The 22,449-nt window shown below is 32.3% G+C and overlaps 3 protein-coding genes across 5 annotated transcripts; 1 reads left to right on the top strand and 2 right to left on the bottom strand.

The window, feature by feature from the left end:
• Window positions 1–464: 464 nt before the first annotated feature.
• Window positions 465–5,093, bottom strand: LOC149494468 (DEAD-box ATP-dependent RNA helicase 37-like). The gene is made up of 6 exons (XM_089725123.1): window positions 3,704–5,093; window positions 3,494–3,577; window positions 2,720–2,962; window positions 2,087–2,254; window positions 1,802–1,915; window positions 465–1,316 (listed from the first exon to the last, which is right to left on the bottom strand). Exons 1-6 carry the CDS (start codon window positions 4,424–4,426, stop codon window positions 732–734), a joined length of 1,917 nt encoding a protein of 638 aa, XP_089581249.1. The 5' UTR covers window positions 4,427–5,093; the 3' UTR covers window positions 465–731.
• A 5,248-nt stretch (window positions 5,094–10,341) lies between these two features.
• On the top strand, window positions 10,342–16,368 carry EMB1187 (Protein kinase superfamily protein). Of its 2 annotated transcripts, none has more exons than XM_089724862.1 (11): window positions 10,342–10,589; window positions 10,987–11,078; window positions 11,223–11,329; window positions 11,961–12,066; window positions 13,015–13,137; window positions 13,285–13,376; window positions 14,033–14,117; window positions 14,907–15,012; window positions 15,091–15,157; window positions 15,893–15,988; window positions 16,072–16,368. In XM_089724862.1, the coding sequence occupies exons 1-11, from the start codon at window positions 10,450–10,452 to the stop codon at window positions 16,198–16,200; spliced, it is 1,143 nt and encodes a 380-aa protein (XP_089580988.1). In that variant the 5' UTR covers window positions 10,342–10,449; the 3' UTR covers window positions 16,201–16,368. The 2 variants fall into 2 exon arrangements, with proteins under 2 accessions (XP_089580988.1, XP_089580989.1); XM_089724863.1 differs by having other exon boundaries at window positions 10,344–10,589; window positions 15,896–15,988.
• Window positions 16,369–16,896: 528 nt separating this feature from the next.
• LOC149494466 (F-box/kelch-repeat protein At1g55270-like) lies at window positions 16,897–19,993 on the bottom strand. 2 transcript variants are annotated; one of them, XM_089724861.1, is made up of 3 exons: window positions 19,103–19,993; window positions 18,070–18,565; window positions 16,897–17,928 (listed from the first exon to the last, which is right to left on the bottom strand). In XM_089724861.1, exons 1-3 carry the CDS (start codon window positions 19,127–19,129, stop codon window positions 17,306–17,308), a joined length of 1,146 nt encoding a protein of 381 aa, XP_089580987.1. In that variant the 5' UTR covers window positions 19,130–19,993; the 3' UTR covers window positions 16,897–17,305. The 2 variants fall into 2 exon arrangements, with proteins under 2 accessions (XP_089580987.1, XP_089580986.1); XM_089724860.1 differs by having other exon boundaries at window positions 16,897–18,565; window positions 19,103–19,173; window positions 19,289–19,992.
• Window positions 19,994–22,449: the final 2,456 nt, after the last annotated feature.

The raw sequence follows: 22,449 nt of genomic DNA, 5'->3' as shown, positions 1-22,449 counted from the left end.
GTTCAAAATTTAATGCGTGCTCAAGCTCAATTTGAAAAAATCAAACTTGAACCTAACTTATTTACAAATACCCAAACTCCATTGCAAGCAAATTTCATAAAACTTAATACAATTAAGCTTTATCAATTAAAATATTAGTCTCCACTCAAAAAAAAAAAAAAATATTAGTCCAATAAAAGAAAAATTACAATTGAGCAAATTGAAATATACACATACACAATGACAAGAAACTAAAGCAAAAGCAAATTAGCCTTAAATCAACAATCCCCGCAGCTTTTACCCTTTTAACTCGTGGAGAAGCACAAACAGAATATCAATCAACGATATACTTCGAATAAATAAAAATTTGAGAAAGAAACATCAAAATGACAAAAGAATGTCCTGTAAATGTAACAAAAAGATAACATAACATGCTTCAATCTTCCAAATTTACTGTGATATATTGTTTTCCATTCCATCCAGACTTAAAAGAAGTCAATAACAAGTATATATATATTGGCTGAAGCTTTGTAATGTTAACAAAATGTCTTCCTTCTCAATATAAAGAAAGGGCTACAACAAAAAATATTCTCCCAACAGAATCTAATTAGGTACAAAATACCAACCCTTTTGAGTAACAAAACTTGTCATGTTAATGTCAAATCTTAAGTTAGTCTTCAGCAACTATTTTCTTAAAGGGTTATATATATACTCAAAATCTTATATAAGCCAAGAGGAAGAAGGAAGCATTTCTAATCCCAGCCAGTGGCAATAACTGACTTATTATCAAATACATAACCGTTCGATGGAGCATCATAAGATTCAGCATAACCAAGATCACCAGCTGGGGGAGAATAATAATCAGTGCTGCCTAAACCAGTATCACCATATGAGCTTGAAGAAGCATAAGAATCCACAACAGGTTCTGCACCAACATAAGCACTTGACTGGTAATAATGATTCTCATTTCTATAGTCATAACCACCAAATTTGTTGCCACCATACCGCCTAGCCCGACCACCACCACTGGCATAAGATGAATTTTCAGCATATTGACTAAGCCAAGAAGGAACCTCCTGATTTACTTCTTTCATTAGTTCAACAAGTGCCTTTGCAAGCGGAATGTTCTTGTCACTGAAAAATGCAGTGGCCAATCCAGATTTACCAGCACGTCCTGTTCGGCCTATCCTGTGAACATAGTCATCTATGTCTTTTGGCAGATCAAAATTGACGACATGGGAGACATGTGGAATATCCAGACCCCGTGAAGCAACATCAGTTGCCACCAAAATTGGAGTCACACCAATCTTAAAAGACTTCAGAGCTCTTTCTCTTTCCTTTAAAATCAAAGGAGGAACATTTATGAAAAGAAAATTTGAGAGAATAGCAAATTAACAAAATTAACCATTAGCATTAATCAATTAACATGGATATAATGAATTTGATACATCATATATACCAGCAATTTTAGATTGGAAAGATAAAAGAACCACTCAGCTGACACTATGTACTAAATCAATCCTTTCTACAAAGCCAAAAAAAATTACAAAACCATTTCCAGTTCAATAAAGCTTTTAGTTTGTCACATTAGAATTTGAAAACCCTGAGCAAACAAGAACTGCATATGGTAAAATAAACAGAAAGATATATATATATATATATATATATATATATATATATATATATAATTAAAAAAAAAAAAAAAAAAAAAAAAACAGTAACATCATACTATCGCAGCAACAAGTAGCAAATAGTAGATATTGCATCATTCAGATAAAAAAGTTAAAATTAGCTAAAGGTGAAAGATGATATCTGTGCTGACCACTTGCACTTTGTCACCATGTATTGCTATTGCAGGAAACCCACTCCTGGACAACCAGTGCTCCAAGGCATCTGCTCCTCTCTTTGTCTCCACAAATACTAGTGTTAGAGCACGCTGGAACAACATAATATTTCTCTATTAACAGCAATCCTCAAGATCCTAATTACTTTCAATGAATTACCAACTAAAACCACAATTGCATTATATATAGACTAAGCCACAAAATACCTTGAAATTTTCTATTGCTATAGAACATTGCATTAAATGACAAAAACACCATCATACCTTGCCATGGTTGCCACTAGCCTTTTGGGCATGAAGAAGCTCCATAAGGTGGTTTCTTTTGTCAACATCTTGAACAAGTTCAACCCTTTGTGCAATCAAATCAGTACTTGATCCAACTCTTCCAACAGTAAGAAAAATATAATCTGAAAGAAAATCAGACGCAAGACTCTGCAAGGAAAAATAACGAGTTAATTATAATAGAGGAGGCACAAGCAGACTTCCAACTTGCTAAATAGATCAGCCACATGCAAATTTACAATCAGCAAATGAATAGGGACAACATCAGAGAAACACATGGCTTTAAGAAAACACAAGACATGCATTCCTGCATTGTTCTATTGAATTCATAAATAATCAATTGAATTCATAAATAATCAAGAGGAACTTCAACAATAACAGATCATAAACCACAATCCTTGAATATTGTTTAAGCTGCTAAAATGCTATTGTAGGATTTGATTGACATATTGTGTCCAACGATTCAACAGTAGGAAAATCTCATGATTAATTTCAAGTCCTATTTCTTTAACTCCATTTAACTATACTCATATAATTTACTATTATCAAAATCTAAAACATCTGGAATAGACTATCTAAAAAGAACAACAAAATCAAGAATGAGTATCAACAAACCTGTATCTCATGCGGAAAAGTTGCACTAAAAAGCATAGTTTGCCTTTCACCTGGCGGAGGCATGTCCATTTGCTGGACAATCTTCCGAATCTGAGGTTCAAATCCCATATCAAGCATTCTGTCAGCCTCATCAAGAGCCAGATACTTTACCATTCCAAGTGAAACTCTTCCTCTTTCAATCATATCAACTAAGCGACCAGGAGTTGCAACTAAGATGTCAACACCCTTCTCCAAATTGCGAAACTGCAAAAAAGTAGACTATGACATCAGCTACAACTGAGCCAATGGAATATAGTTCATAAGTACAGTATTCATACAATCAAGACCATATATATATATATATATATATATATATATATATATATATATATATATATATACAGTAATAATACAAGAAAACTAAATAGAACACAGTAATAATCAACTATCTATGTCTCACTAGTTGATAGCAAAACGCACTAAAAAATAGACGAAATGAGAGATAGTTGTCACTAGAATGAAGATTAAACGATCATAGAATCTATCGTTACATCCGAAAATGGCTACATTAAAAGCAATATGCACAAACAAAAGGAGTCAATCAAAGTGCTACACTAGTCTAAAGATTAGAGTCCCACTTTTTCTTTATTTTGCAAGTGAATGAGAAGATAAATGAGAAGGCAAATTACACATAGAACCACAAAGATTACACCATCAAATGTACTGCTTTAACTAGTCAAATAACGAAAACACGTTTGAAATAAAATCAAAATGAACAAAAAGCAATCCTTGAACCTGCTGTATTATGGGTGCCCCTCCATAGGCAACCACAACTTTCACCCCAGTGTTATAAGCGAATTTCTGCGCCTCATCGTGAATCTGGCAGAAACAAACAAGTTAACAAACCCCCATAAATCGATAATCAATAAGACAAAAAAAAAAAGAATAAAATAGAAGTTTAAGAAAACACAAGAAGCACCAATGCATAAAATATACTGTTCTTACCTGACAAGACAACTCTCTGGTAGGAGATAGAATGAGTGCAGAGGGGTAAGTCACCCGGGCCCTACCACGACCCGACCCGACTGCTTTAAGCCCATTCCTCAAAATCCCACGGATGATAGGAAAACAAAAGGCAGCAGTTTTGCCAGACCCAGTCTGTGCACAAGCCATCAAGTCTCTACCAGCAACTGCAATGGGAATGGCATGCTTCTGAATAGGAGTTGGTTTGACATACTTACACCTCTTAATATTCTCATTTAAACCCATTCCCAAATCAATTTCAGTGAAAGTATCGACTGGTGCAGGTATGTTTGAACCAGTGATTTCAACAGGTATATCCTCATACGCATCAAAGTTAATAGCACTATTTTCATTAGGGTCGTTATTACTACCATCACCTTCTGTTATCTCAAGCTCATCAAAATGGTCACTCACGTCAAATGGGTCTTGGTAGTTAACGTTTAGGTTGACAGAATCTCTCCAAGAAGGCCACCGTTGTCCATGGCCATGGCCACGATCATCACCATCACCGCGTCCGCGACCACGTGAGCGACCACGTGAGCGACCACCGCCACGACGAGATGCACCAGGTTGACGGGGCGAAGAGAAAGCAAAGCCGTACCCACTCCCCGAGGACTCAGCGCTTCTGATCGGTGGGGGGACATAAGAGGGTTGGGTCGGACGATTTGGTTTCCGGGTTGAAATCTCAGTAACCATATTAGTCATGATTACAGGTTAAAAAAAAAAACTCTTTTTCGTACAAGGAAATTAAAGCTCGAAGAACAAGAAATGAAGATACTTTCTTCTCTATATATACATATACAGAGAAAGAGAAAGAGATGATTTAAAATGGGGTTTTTGAGTGACCTATATATAGGGTGTAAGTACTAAAGGAGAGAGTGTAATTAGTGTTAGGTCTAGAGAGAGAAAATGTAGGGAAATGAGCTCCATCTCCTTCCCCATAAGAAAAGCTGCAAAACCCTATTTACTAGTACAAGTTAAAAGGAGAGAGAGAGAGAGACACACACACACACACACCATTCTCTGGGGAGGAGAAGCCATTAATGAATGTTATGTGACAGAGAAGAGAATTTTGTTTTCCGTCTCAGCGTCATTGATTTCGCGTTGCATAAACGCCTTCTCTCCTCCTCCATTTTTGTTTTTTAGTTCTTTTGACGAAATTGCCCTTCATGTTATAGTTTTAAAACCCGTGATATGTCTTACGTGGGATTTGATGTTGCATGCTATGGTGTGGAGTGTTGCAGATGATTATAACTAGAGTAAAGATCTTTCTACCTCCTGGGGCCACTACCGTACACGTGGCTATCTGATGTTTGCTGCTGGAAGGGTAGAATCGGAATGTAAGTAGAAGTACCTGAGGAATTATTCAATGCGTCGAATTGCTCCAAGTGTTTCTGCATATCCGGCGAGTTGGTATTGATCCGAACCTTCATATTTACCATATGCAAGGCTTAATAATTTTTGTTAATTGAGATTATGAAAGTAATAAACAACGTTGTTAATGGGTTTCCTATGGTTTCTGATTCTCAATTAACAAAATTACCAAGTCAAAACCACTAATTAATCTTTTGTCGAAAGTGATCTTTTTTGAAAGATTGGTTAGAGTTACTCTTAGAGCTTAAGAAAAGAATATAGCCAGGGTACAATATGCCATGTGTTAGTGGAAATCATTGTCGAAAGTAATCTTCTTAGAGCTTAAGAAAAGAACATAGCCAGGGTACAATATGCTTGTTGGTGGAAATTATTGTCAAAAGTAATCTTCCTCAATTTAGTAATAACTCTTTATCAAGTTTAAGTTTTAACTTATGAGGGAGAATTACCGTTACATTTCTCGGTTAATTTCGGTCCAATACACTATTTGATTCTTACTTTTTCTAAAATACATAATTATATCTTTAATTTTTGCCTTGGTTCAACACTTAAATTATTTTGTCTATTTTAATTGTATTTAACCGTGAATCAAAGGACAAAAATATGGTCAAATGTGAGAAAATTTTGATATTAGGGTTATTTTAGTCTTTTACTATTAAAAAATTGACGGAATGATCTAAGTATTTGATAAATACAAAAATTAAGGATATAATAATGAAGTATTGTATTTAAACAAAACCAAGGGACGTAATAGTAATTCTCCCAACTTATAACGAAAACTTCACAAATTTCAATCTATATATCCAAAATAACCTTTATTAGATTTTAAATTAAAATATACCGAAAAGCAAGGTTTGATCCTATATTATCTTATTTCATTTTTTTTTAATTTGTGTATATTTAATTATAATTTTATATAGTAATGAAAGAGAGTGCGGCAATTAACTTAGGTTAAAAATGACTTTTTAGTCCGTTTATCTATATCAATTTTTTCATAAATGTTTAATTTGAAATATAAGAAGATGAAATTGGTTGCATTTTTATTAAAATAGAATAAGCATGATAAATTACATTCATGTTAAGTTGAACATAATTGAAATTATTCCAAAGTAATGCGATTTTCATTTTGACCAAAGAGCACATGATGATAAATACCAAACTTTATTTGATAACAACAAGAGAGAAGAAATAAAACAGGAATGTAGTAAAATAAATGGAATCCCTATTTAAAAAAAAAAAAATGGGACTCCCTATTTTTATTTATTTATTAATGCAGTAAAATTAAAATAAACAGGTCAGAATAACGGGTCGGACTAGTTGGATACTTGGATTATATATAAGCCCAAGTTCAACCTGAATTGCTGTAGCTAAGCTCGGCCCAGACTTTGTCTGAATTATGTTTATTTTAGTCCATGTCTCACGATAATTTTGGGTCGAGTTCATTTATACACTTATTTTAACCTTTTTTTTTCCTCTTTATTTTCTGTTTGTTAATTTTAATTTGAATTTTACCTTTTATCAAATATGACCATACCATCAGTGAAATTGAGTATTGATGCAAGAATAAGGATGATTAAAATAAAAAATAAATATACACATTAAATAATTTATTTTCAATTAAAATTATAAATTGAAAGTTAAAGTTCGAAAATCCAAACCAAATTGGCCAATTTGATTTGGTACATGTGCAATTAAACAGTTTAATTTTATTTAAAAAAATATTTTGTAATAATTGATATAAAATCGAAAATAAAATTTATAGAAGATTAGAAATCGAAAATCGATTAACTAAACTTATTTATATTCGTCATAACGCAATTCTGAGCTATCCATTGTTTTGTACTATGTTTGCATTTTCACAAAATAATAACATTTTTTATTTGAACTATTTTTAAGAAAAATAGTTTATTAAAAATATTTGTCCAGAATTACTAAAATTCATTTTTTCAACGTGGATATCACATATTTCACAGAACTTTTTTTTTTTTTTCAACATATACAAAAATTTGTTTAAAACAAACTTTAATATTAAACAAATTCTAAATCGTTAAAATTTTATATTAATTTTCACGATTAACATAATTTATGTTCCATGTATAAATGGAATCGATAATTATTTTAATAATGACTACTAATATCATCGGACGCTATATGCTAATAGTTTAATTTCATTTAGTTTAATGCAATCACGGGTTGTACTTGTATTTATTATTTATTTATTATTATTATTATTTTAAGAAAATTGAAAATGGGTCTACATGTGTTTCTGATTTGGGGCACCTGAAATTATGAAATTATGAAATAATAATTTCATATTATTATTATTATTATTATTTTAATTAGGAGAATTAACAATTATTATAATAATTAATTTTTCTACATAAAGTATTATAATTATTATCTATTTTAATAACTTTCCTTTTACTTGTATTTGACATCAATTGTTAAAGGTCTTATTCGGCAATAATTTTTTATATAGAGTGCAGTGTTTTAACTTAGTCAAAATATTATTTTTATTATTTATAATTTAGTAATGTAACATTTATATCAGTATTTATAATTAAAGGAAATAGATTATGAAACATTATTTCGAACAATTTATTAAATTATGCTGCATTTAAATTAATAATTTTTTAAACTAAGTGATTAAGAAATTATATCGAAAACTGTTTGCTCTAGAGGTAATTTTATCTTTTAATTCAGCAAGTTACATAAGCAATTTTAATTCAAAAATTATATGTTTTTATTTAAATAACCAATTTAATTATTGGTTCAACTCAAATAATTTTTTTTCTTTTATTTTTATCTAAATGAATAGATTGAAAATCTAATAAATTATCAATAGAACAAAACAAAGTACTCATAAATATATGAAAAATGAATATATATTCACTATGGTCAAAGTATTTTCGGTCAATAATATACACAATCATGAATTTGAATTTGAATTTGAGCTTAACTAAGAATAAATAAATAAAAATAGATATGATAATTTAAAACTGCTGTGACCAATGCCATTGGACCCTATCTGAAAGCAACTTTACCACTTTCGTGACACAAATACTTACCAATATTAAATTAATTTTCAATTAATTAGTAATTTGAAAAGCTTTGCGTGCCTGCACGTTGAAAGGTCAATTTTGTAATTTCTGCTACGGTTGTCAAAATGATTTTTGCACCTTCATCACGCGATTAACTAAAATAATAATCATATTAATAATATGAATATGCCAATTTTCATAAAATGCCGTTTTTCTTTTTAGGTGGATTATAAATAATGTGACTAATTCGTGTCAAATGCTCAAAATTAGACTTCCTAAAATAAAAAATAAAAAAAAACTATTATAATACGTCTTCTACATGTTAAATGTAAATTTCAAATATACCATTATTGACGTGACCCGAAAATAAAATTTTAAAAACTATTGTAATTTGCTAAAACTTTGAATTTATTTTCAACGGGAAAATTGAAATATGCAAATAATTCTTTGGTCAAATGGTTAAAATAAAGTCCAAAATTTAATTTTTATGCTTGTCATTCTTCGTAAGTTGCTTTTAACATCCTCATAATTGTAGTTGTATGTATAATTATACGTATGTTCAAAGATTGTGCCACTATAAAAAGATATACTGTATCATAATAATATTTCAATGATCAAATATACAAAATCACCCATATATTTTATGTAAAAACACTTAAACATCAAAGTGCAATTATTGCTTGAGAAAAATGAAACGAAGCACAATTATTGCTTTTCTTTTTTGATGGTAGAACTTTTGTGTTGCTAAATAATGCATGAACATGTTATCCAAAAGAATACTAACGCGATTTTCATGTCTTCGGATCATCTGGTAGGTGATGTATGGCCGAAAGCTCTCGGGTGTTCATGTTTTGGATTTTTCTCCCACTTATTTTAGGCAATAGTTTTTTTTTTTATTTTTTTATTTTTTTATTTTAATCATCCAATGAAATCAATTAAACCCACTAATTCAGATTTGCTGGGCAGACTCACAAAGGGTAAAATATTTTCTTTCAAGTGTTTAAAGGGACTCAATATCTAGGACATTCGAGACCTCCAGTTAAAAGGAAAAGAATCTCTACTGTTCCATCTCACCTGCCCAGAATTATTTTAGGCAATACGATTACATAATGTTGGTTGAGTTTTGTATTTGAATAAAGTTTAATTTGCTATGTGAATCTAGGAGAAAAAAAAAACTATTTTATAACTTACTCCTTAAATTTTCAAAAAAAAAAAAGTCTAATTCTTTTTAAAAAATAAGTTTTAATATTTTAAAGTAACAAAAATTATTTAAAAGTTTAGAATTAGGAAAGAAAATTTTATTTTAAAATATAAAATAATTATAAAATTTTTTGATTTAAAAACAATTAAATAAAATATTTAATATCGAATTAAATAATATTTGATTATATCGAATATTTAGTTCGAAAAAATTTTTATTAGTATCTTCTTCAATTATTTTTTAATTATATTTGATTTAAATCAAATAGTTAATTATTATAGGCAAATTTGATTTTTATTCTTTTGGTGCTAGATTAGGTATAAATAATAAAAAAATTGGCTGCTTTCAAAAATAATAATAAAAAATTGATTTTTAAACAAATAGTGTGTTGCTTCCAAATCTAAAGACTGAACCCCGTACTTCTTTATAATTTATAAATTGTTTTTAACCTTTTTAGAGTTTTTTAAACCTTTAATATCAAAAGATATAAGGCTAAAATATATAAATCCATCATGTTTTTTTACGAAATTTTATAATATTCTCAATTTTTAATTTAATTTATTATGATTTAACATTTAAATATGTAATATATACTATTGAATACTTTAACTTGCAAAATTTTATATTAAATATTACAACTTGTAAAATTAAATCGATTAAATACGTATTGAATAGTTGAAAATATAATGTCAATGTTTTAAAATTATAGTAAACACACATCAAATAAATATTTACATATAAAAATCACTCATGCAAAACATTGTGAATTTGGATAATATTTAGTTTTTATATTCAAAATACATGTAATTTTTTAAAGTTTCAGTATTCGATATAATATTTTTATATTATAATTTTACTAATTAAAATATTTATGATTTAAAATAAAATGAATATATCCATACGTGTGGAAAAGTACAATTGGAAGTCAAGCATATGGCTAAAAAGATGTGTTTCGATTATAAATAATGTATGCCAAAATGACGACGGTGTAACCACATTAAAAACCACGCCATACGACCCCCAGTTCGTAATTATAAAAGAAACTCAACTCTTTTCCCGGTTCACCTTGAGAGCTCCCAAAAAAAGAGGCGTTTTGAATTTCAATAAAGAGAATAATGGGAGCAGCAGAGCAAAAGAGCTGGGATGGAATGGAGGTCGCAGAGGAAGCTAGAGGCAACTGTACCTCTGATATTCTATCTTCGAATCTCACTGTCGATTGCTCTCTTTCACTGCCTCAAATGGCTCCTCGAGTCGTGTTCGTTCCTCTCCTTTCTTCATTCGCTTTGCATTTCTATGTTTTATCAATAGATTCATTTGGCGGTTACAAACTCAATCTCTTTACTAAGTTTTGCCTAGATTAGCTATTTGATTTTTCATTATAGTAAAGCTCCTAGTTCTGTTTATTGTTTGGTTGCCGAGAAATAACGGACTTGTCAACATCTCTTTATTACTATTATTATTTTTCCTCTCTCGGAAACTAACGAAAGCGAGATAAAATATGAAACTCCTCGTCGTCTTCGTTTCTTTTTTTTTTTTTTTCCTTTTTAGCTTCTCTGGCAACTGAACAGAGGTTTGTTTTCTGTTATATTATTGTAATGGAGTTATGAAGCGTTTTCCTAAGAATAATTATCGGCGTAATTGTGTTTTATCAGAGAGTTGTGCAAGGATCTTTTCAAGAAATGGTCAAAATTAGACGATTCTCTCTTCTCCGTTGAGAGGGTTTCAGGTGGCATAACAAATCTATGTGAGTATTTTTTTTGGTTATTTATCATGTCTTGATTGATTTGACGAATTCATTAAGCTTTAACCTATCTGTAATTTTTTCTTTGGCACTGAAAATCACCTATAGCCTCTTAGTGGTCTTATAATTAGCTTTGTTGTCCTGTAGTGCTCAAAGTAACTGTGAAGGAAGAAGATGGCAATGAAGTCTCTGTTACTGTCAGAATATATGGGCCTAATACTGATTATGTTATCCATCGTGAGCGAGAGCTGCAGGTGATTACCTAAAGGTCCTTGGATTACTCTCTAATGATATATTGCAATTCTCTTTGATTTCTGTGCGCATTAACTGTGTGATTGGAAAAGAATGATATTCAGCACCTGTTGCATTATTTAAATTTAATGAGTTTAATAAATATTATTTTGTTGGTTTGTTATATTATTGTTGTTGGAACCTCAATTCTAGATTTGTGTATGACCAGCCAACCAAGTATTTGAATAACGAATGTAGGACCAGCCAACCAAGTATTTGAGTCACAAAGGGTGTCTAATCTATCACCAAAGGATTCAGCGAAGTTTTCTAAAACAGAATATGAATCGCTTAAATAAATTATATAGTTGGCAGCTGCTGTTTCATTCTGCTTTCACTGTGATCAAAGAAATCAATTGGTTGTCTTTTCAAATATCATATTCGTACTCAGACACGCACTGTTACAATCATAGTGTAACTTGAGAATGAATAGAAACTTTTTAAATGCAAGGAACTTTAAAACCATGCTAAATTCAGCATACTTATGGTGATTTCTTGTGGTGCGTTAAAGTTCTTGCAACCTGTGTTGAACTTCTATTAGTTCATTTCATTAATCCTTCTTTCTACTATGTAGTTGATTATCACATTTATTTTCAGGCTATCAAATACCTCTCAGCTGCAGGATTTGGTGCTAAGTTGCTTGGAACCTATGGAAATGGCATGGTGCAATCTTTTATCAATGCACGGACACTAACTCCAGCAGGTAAGCAGAGGACAGTTGCATAGCATGCATACAACCAATAGAAGGGATCTTTTGAGAACAAACTATTGATTGCACCAAATTTCTGAGGATGCTAGATATTGTTTGTGGTCGACTTGATCACTTACTAGAGTTTTCAGTGCTAAAGCAGTCAAAAGTTCAAGGGTTGAATAGGCAGAGTCTATAATATTTGTAGCCCTGCATCAAGAAGGATGCACTAAATTAAATCACGAATTTTCAACAATTTTTATTGTTTGTGTTGCTATGATTTTGATATTGCTGTTGCAGTCACATGCCTTCTTTTGCCCCTCCAATTACTGGACTTTTATTTGAAAGCTACTAACTAATACTTTCAATCAAATTGATTTTTATTTATTTTACCAGTTAATTTTTAAAGTGGTTTTTAGTTTGCCATCAGTATTATTTCATGCCTTAGAAAATTTTGCTAAGGGTTTTGGTACACGTATACAAAGTTTGGATCTAAGTCCTATATCTTTCAAAAAAAGAAAAAAAAAAATTTAGAATTCTGAACTAGTTTTATTCAAAATCTTGAAAAAAAACAACAAAAGTGACAATGAAGTCTTGGATGGGTTTACTTGAAGTATTGCATGATGGCCATCATGGCTTTGATTTTAAAAATGCTGTTATAAAATTGGACTTCATTTAGCTTTTTGCTCTGTTATGCAATTGATGCTATTTTAATTCCATGATAAAGTTAAAGTTAATAGAAGCTATCAAGTGTTAACCTTGTATCATTGCATTTAACTTAAATGATAGGTTCAGTGTGGTTCCCAGTAGAGGTTCCTTGATTTACAGTGTTTTATGAAATCAGGGGAGTTTATGAAAGTTTCTGTAACCTGATTTGAACTCCCTTCTCTCCACTGTTCCTTCGTTTGCAATGTGGTGTCCCCCCAATTCTCTCTTTTTTACATTGGCTTTTCCTTGTGGCAGATATGAGAAAGCCAAAGTTGGCTGCTGAAATTGCCAGGCAACTTCATGAATTCCATAAAGTGGAAATTCCAGGTTCAAAAGAACCTCAGTTGTGGAATGAAATCTTCAAGTTCTATGAGAATGGTGTGTTTGTTAACTTGTTTAGCTTCCTTGATATAGCGTTCCATACACGTTCAGCAAAATTCATCTGAAATTGATTTGGTTGCACTGCTTTTGTACTTTGAGTATCCCCAATTTTTTCGTATGTTGAATCACTGCATTTTGTTGCAGCATCCATTCTCCAATTCGATGATATTGAGAAACAAAGGATATATGAGACAATTTCGTTTAAGGAAGTCTATAATGAAATTGTTGAAATCAAGGTGCTCTCTTCCTCATAAAATTTTTTGCTTGTAACTTTACCTGAAATGAAGACACTTGTCCATCATGTTATTCAATAGATTCACCTATTTTTCTTGTTAATCACAAGGCTGTTACCTTTTGAGCATTTCAAATTTTCCTTAGAGCAAATGATAATTATTAGCTGCAAGATTAATCATAACACGGATGTGCTGCACAATTTCACTCTGTAAAATGGTATCTGCTTGATGATTACAGAAGTTATTTTGCCTGATGATTTCGCTGACCAAAGCCTTGCTCATTATTTGGTGAATCTGAAAACCTAAAAGGCTGAAATCATTCAGTTGAAAAATACTAAAATTTCAGAAATACTAGATTATTTCTCACTGCCAGTTTAGGTTATTCACCTCAAAATGCTAGATGCTGTTGATGCTACTTGACAGCTTATATAGATGGTTCTCTTTCTAGGCCCACAGTTGGAACTTCTTCAGCCTTAGCATATCTTAGAAATTGGTTTGCTATCACATTTGCTTTCACAGTGGATGATCTAAACTTTTTTTGAGCTGTGGAAATTCTCAGTGGATTCCATTATTGAGGCTGATTTTTTGTCCAGTGTATTTTATAAGGTTGAAAGAGCTCCTTTTGTATTTATTTGGTATTCTTCCTGATAATTAAACAGGGATTGACAGACCGTCTTAATGCCCCAGTGGTTTTTGCTCACAATGACTTGCTTTCGGGGAATTTGATGCTTAATGATGATGAAAGTATGTGAGGTCCCTGACTTAAAATACACTTATTTTCCTCTTAATTTCATGTCCTTTTCTTTTTCATTCTTGCAGAAGCACATTTGTCTTGTTAAAATGTTGTACTGTACTTCTTTTAGCTATCTTGCAAATGTGTATTGTTCCTGTTCTCTGAGTTTTTCTTTCTTATGTATTTCCATGAGTAAAATCAAAGTGGAAGTTCTACAGAAAAAAGAGGTGATAGTGATAGTGTAGATATCTCAGTTCATGGATCTATTAAACTGTGGAGAATTGGTGCAAGAAAATAGCCAATTGATTTTTCAGCTGGCTGTATCCTTTATAAGCCACATAAAGTATTATGAGGTATGACAGATAAAGAAAGATATGTTAAGAGACAAGAACATACTGAGGTCTGGATAGTTGACTTGCTTATAATTTGCATTATAATGAATCAATTTTCCCAGTAATTTGGGTTATAATGCATGTGACTTTCTCAGCCAACTGATGACCGGGAATTTTTTGAACATAAAAATATCTTGTGATCTAATTGAGAGGTTACTTCAATTTTTGTGTTGCTCAAGTCACATGTCATGAGCATGCCAATGTTTTTTGGTGTTCTGCCATCATTAAAACTTGTCTAAGTGATGACCCAAAAGACGATGGAATTGTAGGAGGGCTTGGTTCCTGAAAAGGTGCAGATATGCACAGAGTAAATAAGTTGTTGCTAAAGAATTTCTTTCTTCTGTGCTGCTGATATTTTTCCCCTTTGTCTCCTATCTTGATCTCATCATTTATCTCATGAACATGCAGATAAACTCTACTTTATTGATTTTGAGTATGGATCCTACAGTTACAGAGGGTATGACATTGCAAATCACTTCAACGAATATGCGGGTTATGATTGTGATTATAGCTTGTATGTCTTCAACTTTCTTCTTCTATTTGCGTTCTCCACTTTATATATCATTTTGTTGATTGTTAAATTTAAATGTAGATACCCGAGTAAGGATGAACAATATCATTTCTTCAGGCATTATCTACAACCTGATAAACCTCATGAGGTATGTTTATGCATTTGGAGTTCTATCTTCATGGATTTTTAAGTGGCGATCTTTTTGGAATATGTCCCAGATGGATGATTTATATCCCACTTTACTTCTGAATCAGTCAGAATATTATATATCCGTGTTAATTTAACTTGGAGGGGAATGTTGCTTTTGTCTTTAAATGGACAAAGATAACTGTGACTGGGCTTTAAAACATTGGATTTTGAAGACTTGATGTCCCTTGGTACACAGTAAAAAATGGGTGGGAAAAAAAAAAAAGAAAGAGAACAGCCTAGAAACAATGCATGGAAATCTTTAGACATGTGGTGCAAATTTATTTACTTGCTGTTGATTATACAGCACTAGAATTACACTGGTTTAGTTTTATCATCCTTGTAATTTGAGGTTCGTTGCTGGTGTCATTTAATGATTAATCTAGTTCTCTCTCGTGGTTTTACTAGAAACTTAATTTATTTAAGAGCAAGGCGTTCCTTTCTGATACATTACAAAAAATTGGTACTCTTTTTATCTTTGCTGCATCAATAAGATTTGGTAAAATCTGTTGGTGTAGGAAGTTAGTGCCTGTAGCTTCTTATTGGCATTTGAGATTTTCATTTGTAGTTGTCGGGATAGAGGAATCTTGTTCCTAATGTCTTGTTAGAAGCACACCTTTTTGCTGGGATTAACATCCTTTTGGATTGTAAATAAAGTGATGGCTTTTCTCTCTATCTCTCTCTCTCTCTCTCTTAGCAGGTATCTGACAGGGACCTTGAAGCTCTATACATAGAGGCAAATACATTCATGTTAGCTTCACACTTTTTTTGGGCCTTATGGGCACTAATCCAGGTAAGTGTCACCGCGTGGCTCTACAAGTCAAGTCCACTGAACCCTTTACCATTGATCATTGATTCATGCCTTCCTTTCTACAGGCAAAGATGTCTCCAATCGATTTTGATTATCTGGGCTATTTCTTCCTGCGATACAATGAATACAAGAAGCAAAAGGAAATGAGTAGTTCATTGGCACTTTCTTACCTCTCGAGATGTGAGAGTGCATAGTTTCTGGTCAGTTATAACATGCTGGCAACACCTTTCCTGTAATAGATCTGTAGGGAAATCTTGTTTAGTCCAATTTAGATATTCTTGTAAAATAATCTTTTGTAGCCAGATTTAAGATCCAAATGACAATGCATAAATAATTCCAAGTTACCAGCATGTTGATTCCAATTATTGTACTTCAGTTCCTATATTTCTGGGATATAATAAAGTTAGTTGCTTAATCAACAAATTGGATGTTATTGTGGCACTACCTTATATTATTTTATCATACTCTTTTAAGAATTTGTGACATTAGTCAAAAGCGAGCGGCAGTTTTTTAGACTGAACTTTTATATTTGGTAAAAGCTAAAAGAAAAAAAAAAAAGTGAAAGGTTTAGGTTGCAGGTCCAAATGGCAGAGTGTATTGCATTGCAAACTCTAGTTTTCTTTCGAGTATGGTTAATCTTGATGCATCACAGTAAATGAGATTTACCATATAAATGTAATACTAAAACAATATATTTCAAACTTTAGAGTGACAAGGCTCTGCCTTGCAGCACAAACCTTGTGAAACGCCAAAAAATTATGAGGTTCATTTAGGTTGTGTTTGGCATTATTCTCTGAATTGCTGTCAGCCAAAAGAGCATTAACAAAATTCCAAAATCCTTTTGCTTAGAATCTCAAATGGTGCTTTTCCTGGAAATTAAGAGAAACAAATTCGTTCACAATGCGAAACAGGCTCTTACTAGCATTTTAAATGTTAAATTTACAGAACCCCAAAAGTTGGATGTATGTTGAAAGATCAAATAACCAACTGACCTGTTTATGTTTCTTTCATACATGAGATGATAGTTACAAGCAATGGCCATACAGAAGACTAAAGTCAGTTGGATAATTTGCTCTTCAATTTTTAACATGTAACTACTGTGTATTTTACATTATACTTTTAACAATAGAGTCTAGTAAAAACAAACGGTCTTACCCATATAGTAACCCTCCATGTATTAAGGCTCCTTCAACAAGAACCAGTTAAAACAGATTTGTGAGCCGCTTTTGTCAGCTAGATGAGCCTTCTGGTGTTGCTCTTTCATGAATGTGACGGCTAACATATACATTTTGTGTTCTTTTATGCTTGAAGAACCTGGCAGTGAACGATATGACTTTTCAGTCGGTTCCTTCCTGCTAGGCTTGACCAAAGATTTGTCACCAAAGTCTTGAACTGACCTTTCCCTGATATGGTTTCCCATAAATGCTCGGCAGTAGCTCCTCTCAAATCTTCAGATTTTGACACATCAACCAAAGATATGCTCATATTATTCCTGATGATGCATAGTTTTCCGTTTAATGGAACAAGCGCAGCTGCCTCCAGAGCCCGAGAATTCCCCATATGCATCTTGCTGTCTATGTGTTTGCTCCAAGAATTAGTCACATCATCGTAAACCCTAAGTTTACATCCATCCTTACAGTCCAAAGCATACAGGTGCCCATTCAAGGAAGCACTTGGGTTCCTCCAGCCAGAAACCATGCCATCATAAACAGGATACCAGCTATCGGTTTCTGGTTCGTAGACCTCGCTTAGAACCTGTCGGTGAGATCCCAGGCCCTTGAGGAACCACCTACCCTCATACACAACCCCAATGAAGGGCACCATTGCTGTGCTCATATCTGAAATGAAGGACCATCTATTTTTGTTAGGATCATAAACTTCTGCTGATCTCAAGGACCGATGCCCTCCCTCATTTTCTCCACCTGCAACATATAAACAGTTGTTTATGACGCACGATCCGAAAAAATGACGTCGACGAAGCATATCTGGGGCACGATGCCACTTATTAGTCCTAGCACTATAAAAAATGACTCTTCTCATTGATCCTTTTAAAGGGTCTTTACCACCAAACAAGTACAGGTGACAGCCACTGAGGACAGCACAACCAAATCCCAGAGCTTCAGAGTATTCCTTTGGGACAGGGGGAAGGGGCTGCCAAAGTTGGTATATCGGATCAAATGCATGCCATGAGATTTTTCTATCACGGTCTCTCTTGATCACATATATCCATTCCTCAGCAATTCCGAGGTTTCTGCGGAGTGAGTAGAAGAAGTTTCCAGCCAAAAGACGATACCATCGTTTGCACACTAGCCGTAGCTTACAGTGCTCTATCCTTGGGACCCGTATCAGGCAAGCAATAGCAAGATCATCAGGGAGTCCTGGAAGCAGAGGAGATTGGTTCCGACTCCTGTCACCACGTGATGGCTTGCTCCTAGTAGGATGAATGGATGGTTTAATGTCTGGTTGAAGACAAAGCTTAGACCCAGGGACATATTTTTTTGCACTGGCAACCGTTTTGAGGCCTGCGTCTACTCTACACAAACAGGCTGTGGTGTCAACCTACAAATATATATGAAGAAAATAGTTAATCAATGGTTCTTTCCAACATTTTTTAGGTTGAATTCAGAATCAAATATATCCAATTAAAGCGCAGCAGTATTTTATTTTAAATTTTCAATAATGGAAAGGATAAAAGGTTATTTTCCAGTCACTGGGAGATCTACTGCCAATTAACATTTTCCATGGAGATCTCAGCCAAGGGTATTCAAGATTATAAAAACAAGAAATAACAGAAAATTAGCAGAAATGAATAAAGATATCGCTGCATCACAAAAATATGCACTCACTTAGTGAAGAATGTTGGAGGCTCAAGTAACATCAATCATGAATTAGAAAAGCAACTAAGGTCCTTAAGAGAAAGGCTTAATTCAGATAATGAACCAAATTTAACAACAATAACACACAGAAAAAGAGCAACTTCAAATTTAAAATTAAAAGGAGAGAACCTAATTTAACATTGCATTTGTATAACTTAATCCATAAATAAGTCAAATATTAAAGAAGAAAAATAGCCAGAAGATTAGACGAGCAATTTACCAGGGGAGGTTGAATCCCTCTATCCATAGTTTGTAGTTCAAGGATTAGCCAGCACCTGATTTATCAAAATCCTACCACCAAAATCAAACAAACTGTCTCTCAATCATTATCCCCTGCATTAGAAACCAAAAAAAATCCCAAATGCATACACCTGATCAACAGCACCGGTCAACATCAAGAACTCACCTCCAACATACAAGCTTGTTCACAAATGTATCTAAGCAATTGAATTTCAGGAGAAATAACCTCTCAAACTTCCAAATTCAAACTTCCACCTTCAAATTAAACAATACAGCTCAATACTACTAATAGAGAACCCAAAAAACCATCCTAAAACAAGCTAATTAGTAACACAGTAGAGGCAAATCCCATGAAACAAACACCATTATCAAATTATTCTGGAAACGCGGATGAAAACCCTCATAGAATCACTTCATAAAGAGAAAGTGGGAAAGATAAAAAGAAACCCAAAACTTAAGTTCTGATAAAAGAAGCGAAAAGATCCAAATGCGAGACAGCATGAAAATGGGGGCAAAGGAAGCACTGGAAGAGGAGGAGATATAGACCCTTCTTTTCAAACATTAAATCTTCAGTGGAGTTGAGGGCCCATTTACCTCAACGGCACAACCTACCAAGCACAAGAGTATGCGACGCTAACCAAGAGAGAAAAAAAGATAGAGGTGAAAACAAAAAAGCGAACCTAAACCATTACTGGAGAATAGAGAGAAAGAAAGAAAGAGAGGGACTCGAATGATGACACTTGTGGGTGGTGGTATTTATTGGAGGAAAGAAATGAAATAACAAATCACTACAAATGGAATTGGAAGATAGTTGTTTCTTGGTTTGAGACTTTGGCAGTAGAGAGAGAATGTTCAAAAAATAAAAGAGTCAAAACTCAAATTTTGTGACTACTTTCTCTCTCTTTTTTTTTCCTTTTTTTTTTTTCTTCTGCTTTTCTTTTCACCATAAAAAAGATGGACATAAATTTAAAAAATAAAAAATAAAAATCATGAATGTCACCAAATAAATACTACTTTCGTCTCGTTATAAGGTATCACTTAAAATAATTTTTTCACTTTATTTGCCATTTTAAAAATTAGAGAAATTATTAATTATTTTTTATTTTACCTTTTACGTTTTTGCTGATTAAGTAATAATTTTTTAAAGAGTTAATACAATAATAATTTAATTGATTATAATTTTTTCGGTGGATTGTTTAATAAGTTTCTTAATTCTTACATAAGTATATTAAACATGTATGTCTGATATGATATGTTGACTTAAATAATAATAATAATAATGGCATTTCTATCATTGAAAAATATTGTGTCCTATCAATCAGGTGTGATCTAGTTGGTCTTTTTACTTATGCGAGGACGAGAGGTCTCGAGTTCGAGTCCTTTTGACCATAAATATTTTCACCAATTTAGTGAGTTCAGAGAGGACTACCCCTGTTGTATAACCTGCAGTGTCGTTTAACTCATAGCTCATTGGCGTGTCTGTGAATAAAAAAAGAAGATGTTAGGTCCTACCAAATTCTATGGTGATGATCTTGATGGGCAATAGGATCTACATCTAAGAGTGAATAAGACCACTGTGATTGGATTATGATAACCACACCCCACCATGTCCATGCTCTTACTTTTTTTTTTTTTTTAAATTAACAAGACTCCTCCTGTGCAAAAAATTCTCATGTTTTGGGAGTTCTAATAATGAAAATTATTGTCAAGATTAAAAAGAGATGATTACGAGTATCTTAAGTACAATAATGAACAATATGTATTTCTACAAAGTTTTGGATATAGACAATAATAGTCTCCTTTCCATTAGATTACCCTAAATCATGTTAAGAGATTATGTGAGTTGTGACTTCCACATTTCTTGCATGTGTTGAGTGTTAAAAGTGTTCAATACATTATTCTTATCTAGTGTTAAAGATTTTTTTATTTCAATAAATAATATAGAAAGGCAAGTAGGTGGTTCTACTTATAATAAGAAATTGCTAGATCTAAGAATCGATTCGTACCAATTTATTTCAATTTGGTTCTATCAACTTTTTAAAATCTATTAACGTTCTTCAAACAATAACTACCATTTGGTTTTTGATTTTGATTTCAATCTCATACATAGCTAATCAAATTAATCTATTATGTTTGAAATAGATTAATCCGTTCAAAATAACTAAATTAAATTTGAACCGATCTAGTTCGGTTTGATAACAAATTGATTTGGTTCAGTTTCAATTATTGTTAAAATTCATTTGATTAGACTGAATTGAATCAATTCCGACCAAATTCTCACTTCTAATTATATTTATTACATATCACACGTGCTTAATCATACTTTATCAATACTTAAATTGAGACTGAATTAAATTATAATAAGTAAAATTTGAATTCCTAATTTTTACAAATCCTAAACCAACAAATTAGAAGGATCTACCTATTAATGGTTGTTGTGGGTTAATATTATTTAGGTTGTTGCAATTTGTTTTTCACTTTTGTCCATAATTCAAAGTTTTTCTCATCGCGGGTCTATTTGGCAAAATCAATTGTTTTGATAGCCGTTAACTATTTTAGTAGTATTTAGCTGATAGCCATTTGAGTAGCGTTGAGCTGTTAGTTGTTTGAGTAGCGTATAGCTATTAGTTATTCAAGTAGCATTTGACCGTTAATTATTACAGTAACTTTTCATAAAATATTAAAAGTTAAACGTTATATAACTTAACTTTTTATAAAATATTATCTTAACCTCCAAAAGTTAGTCAAAACGATATATTACTAAACACTAAGGATCTGTCTGGGCAAATAGAAAATAATTGAATCATGAGGATGACTGATAGTCTTTTTATTTACCCCATCCATCAAGTTTCCTTTGCAAGTAGGAAATTGAATTTTAAGAAATAGGTCAACAAAAGGCCCCATGAGAAATAAGCTATACCTTCGTACAGGTACACATAGGGGAAATTTCACCAAATTGTTCATTATTATTTCTATGTACCCCATTTTTGAATGATTCTTGCAAGAAAGATGTTCCCATTTGACAAGGGAAGGTTCCTTCTAGATTTTGTGCTTTCCTTCCTAACTATTTGACTTAAAACACTCCTTAATTTCTCAAGTTTGAACTTTTCATTTAGAGTCAAATTAACCCAAAAAAAAAAAAAAAAACTATTTTATTTATTTTTTGTTTGATGAGTTTCATTTGTAAAAACTAAAAAGTCCATCTGGGGCCAGTTCACATGAGATCATCTAAATGGACACACCAACTGTTTCTTACAAGCTACAAATGAGATATAGACAAATTAATTACCCAGCAACAATTTAATTAATTATTATTTACTATTTAAT

The sequence above is a fragment of the Jatropha curcas genome, chromosome 8 (assembly GCF_041381405.1).
Source record: "Jatropha curcas cultivar XTBG-Jc1 chromosome 8, XTBG_Jcur_1.0, whole genome shotgun sequence".
NCBI lineage: Eukaryota > Viridiplantae > Streptophyta > Magnoliopsida > Malpighiales > Euphorbiaceae > Jatropha > Jatropha curcas.
Note: the sequence above shows the minus strand (reverse complement) of the source record. Positions and strands in the feature narration are given on the sequence as shown.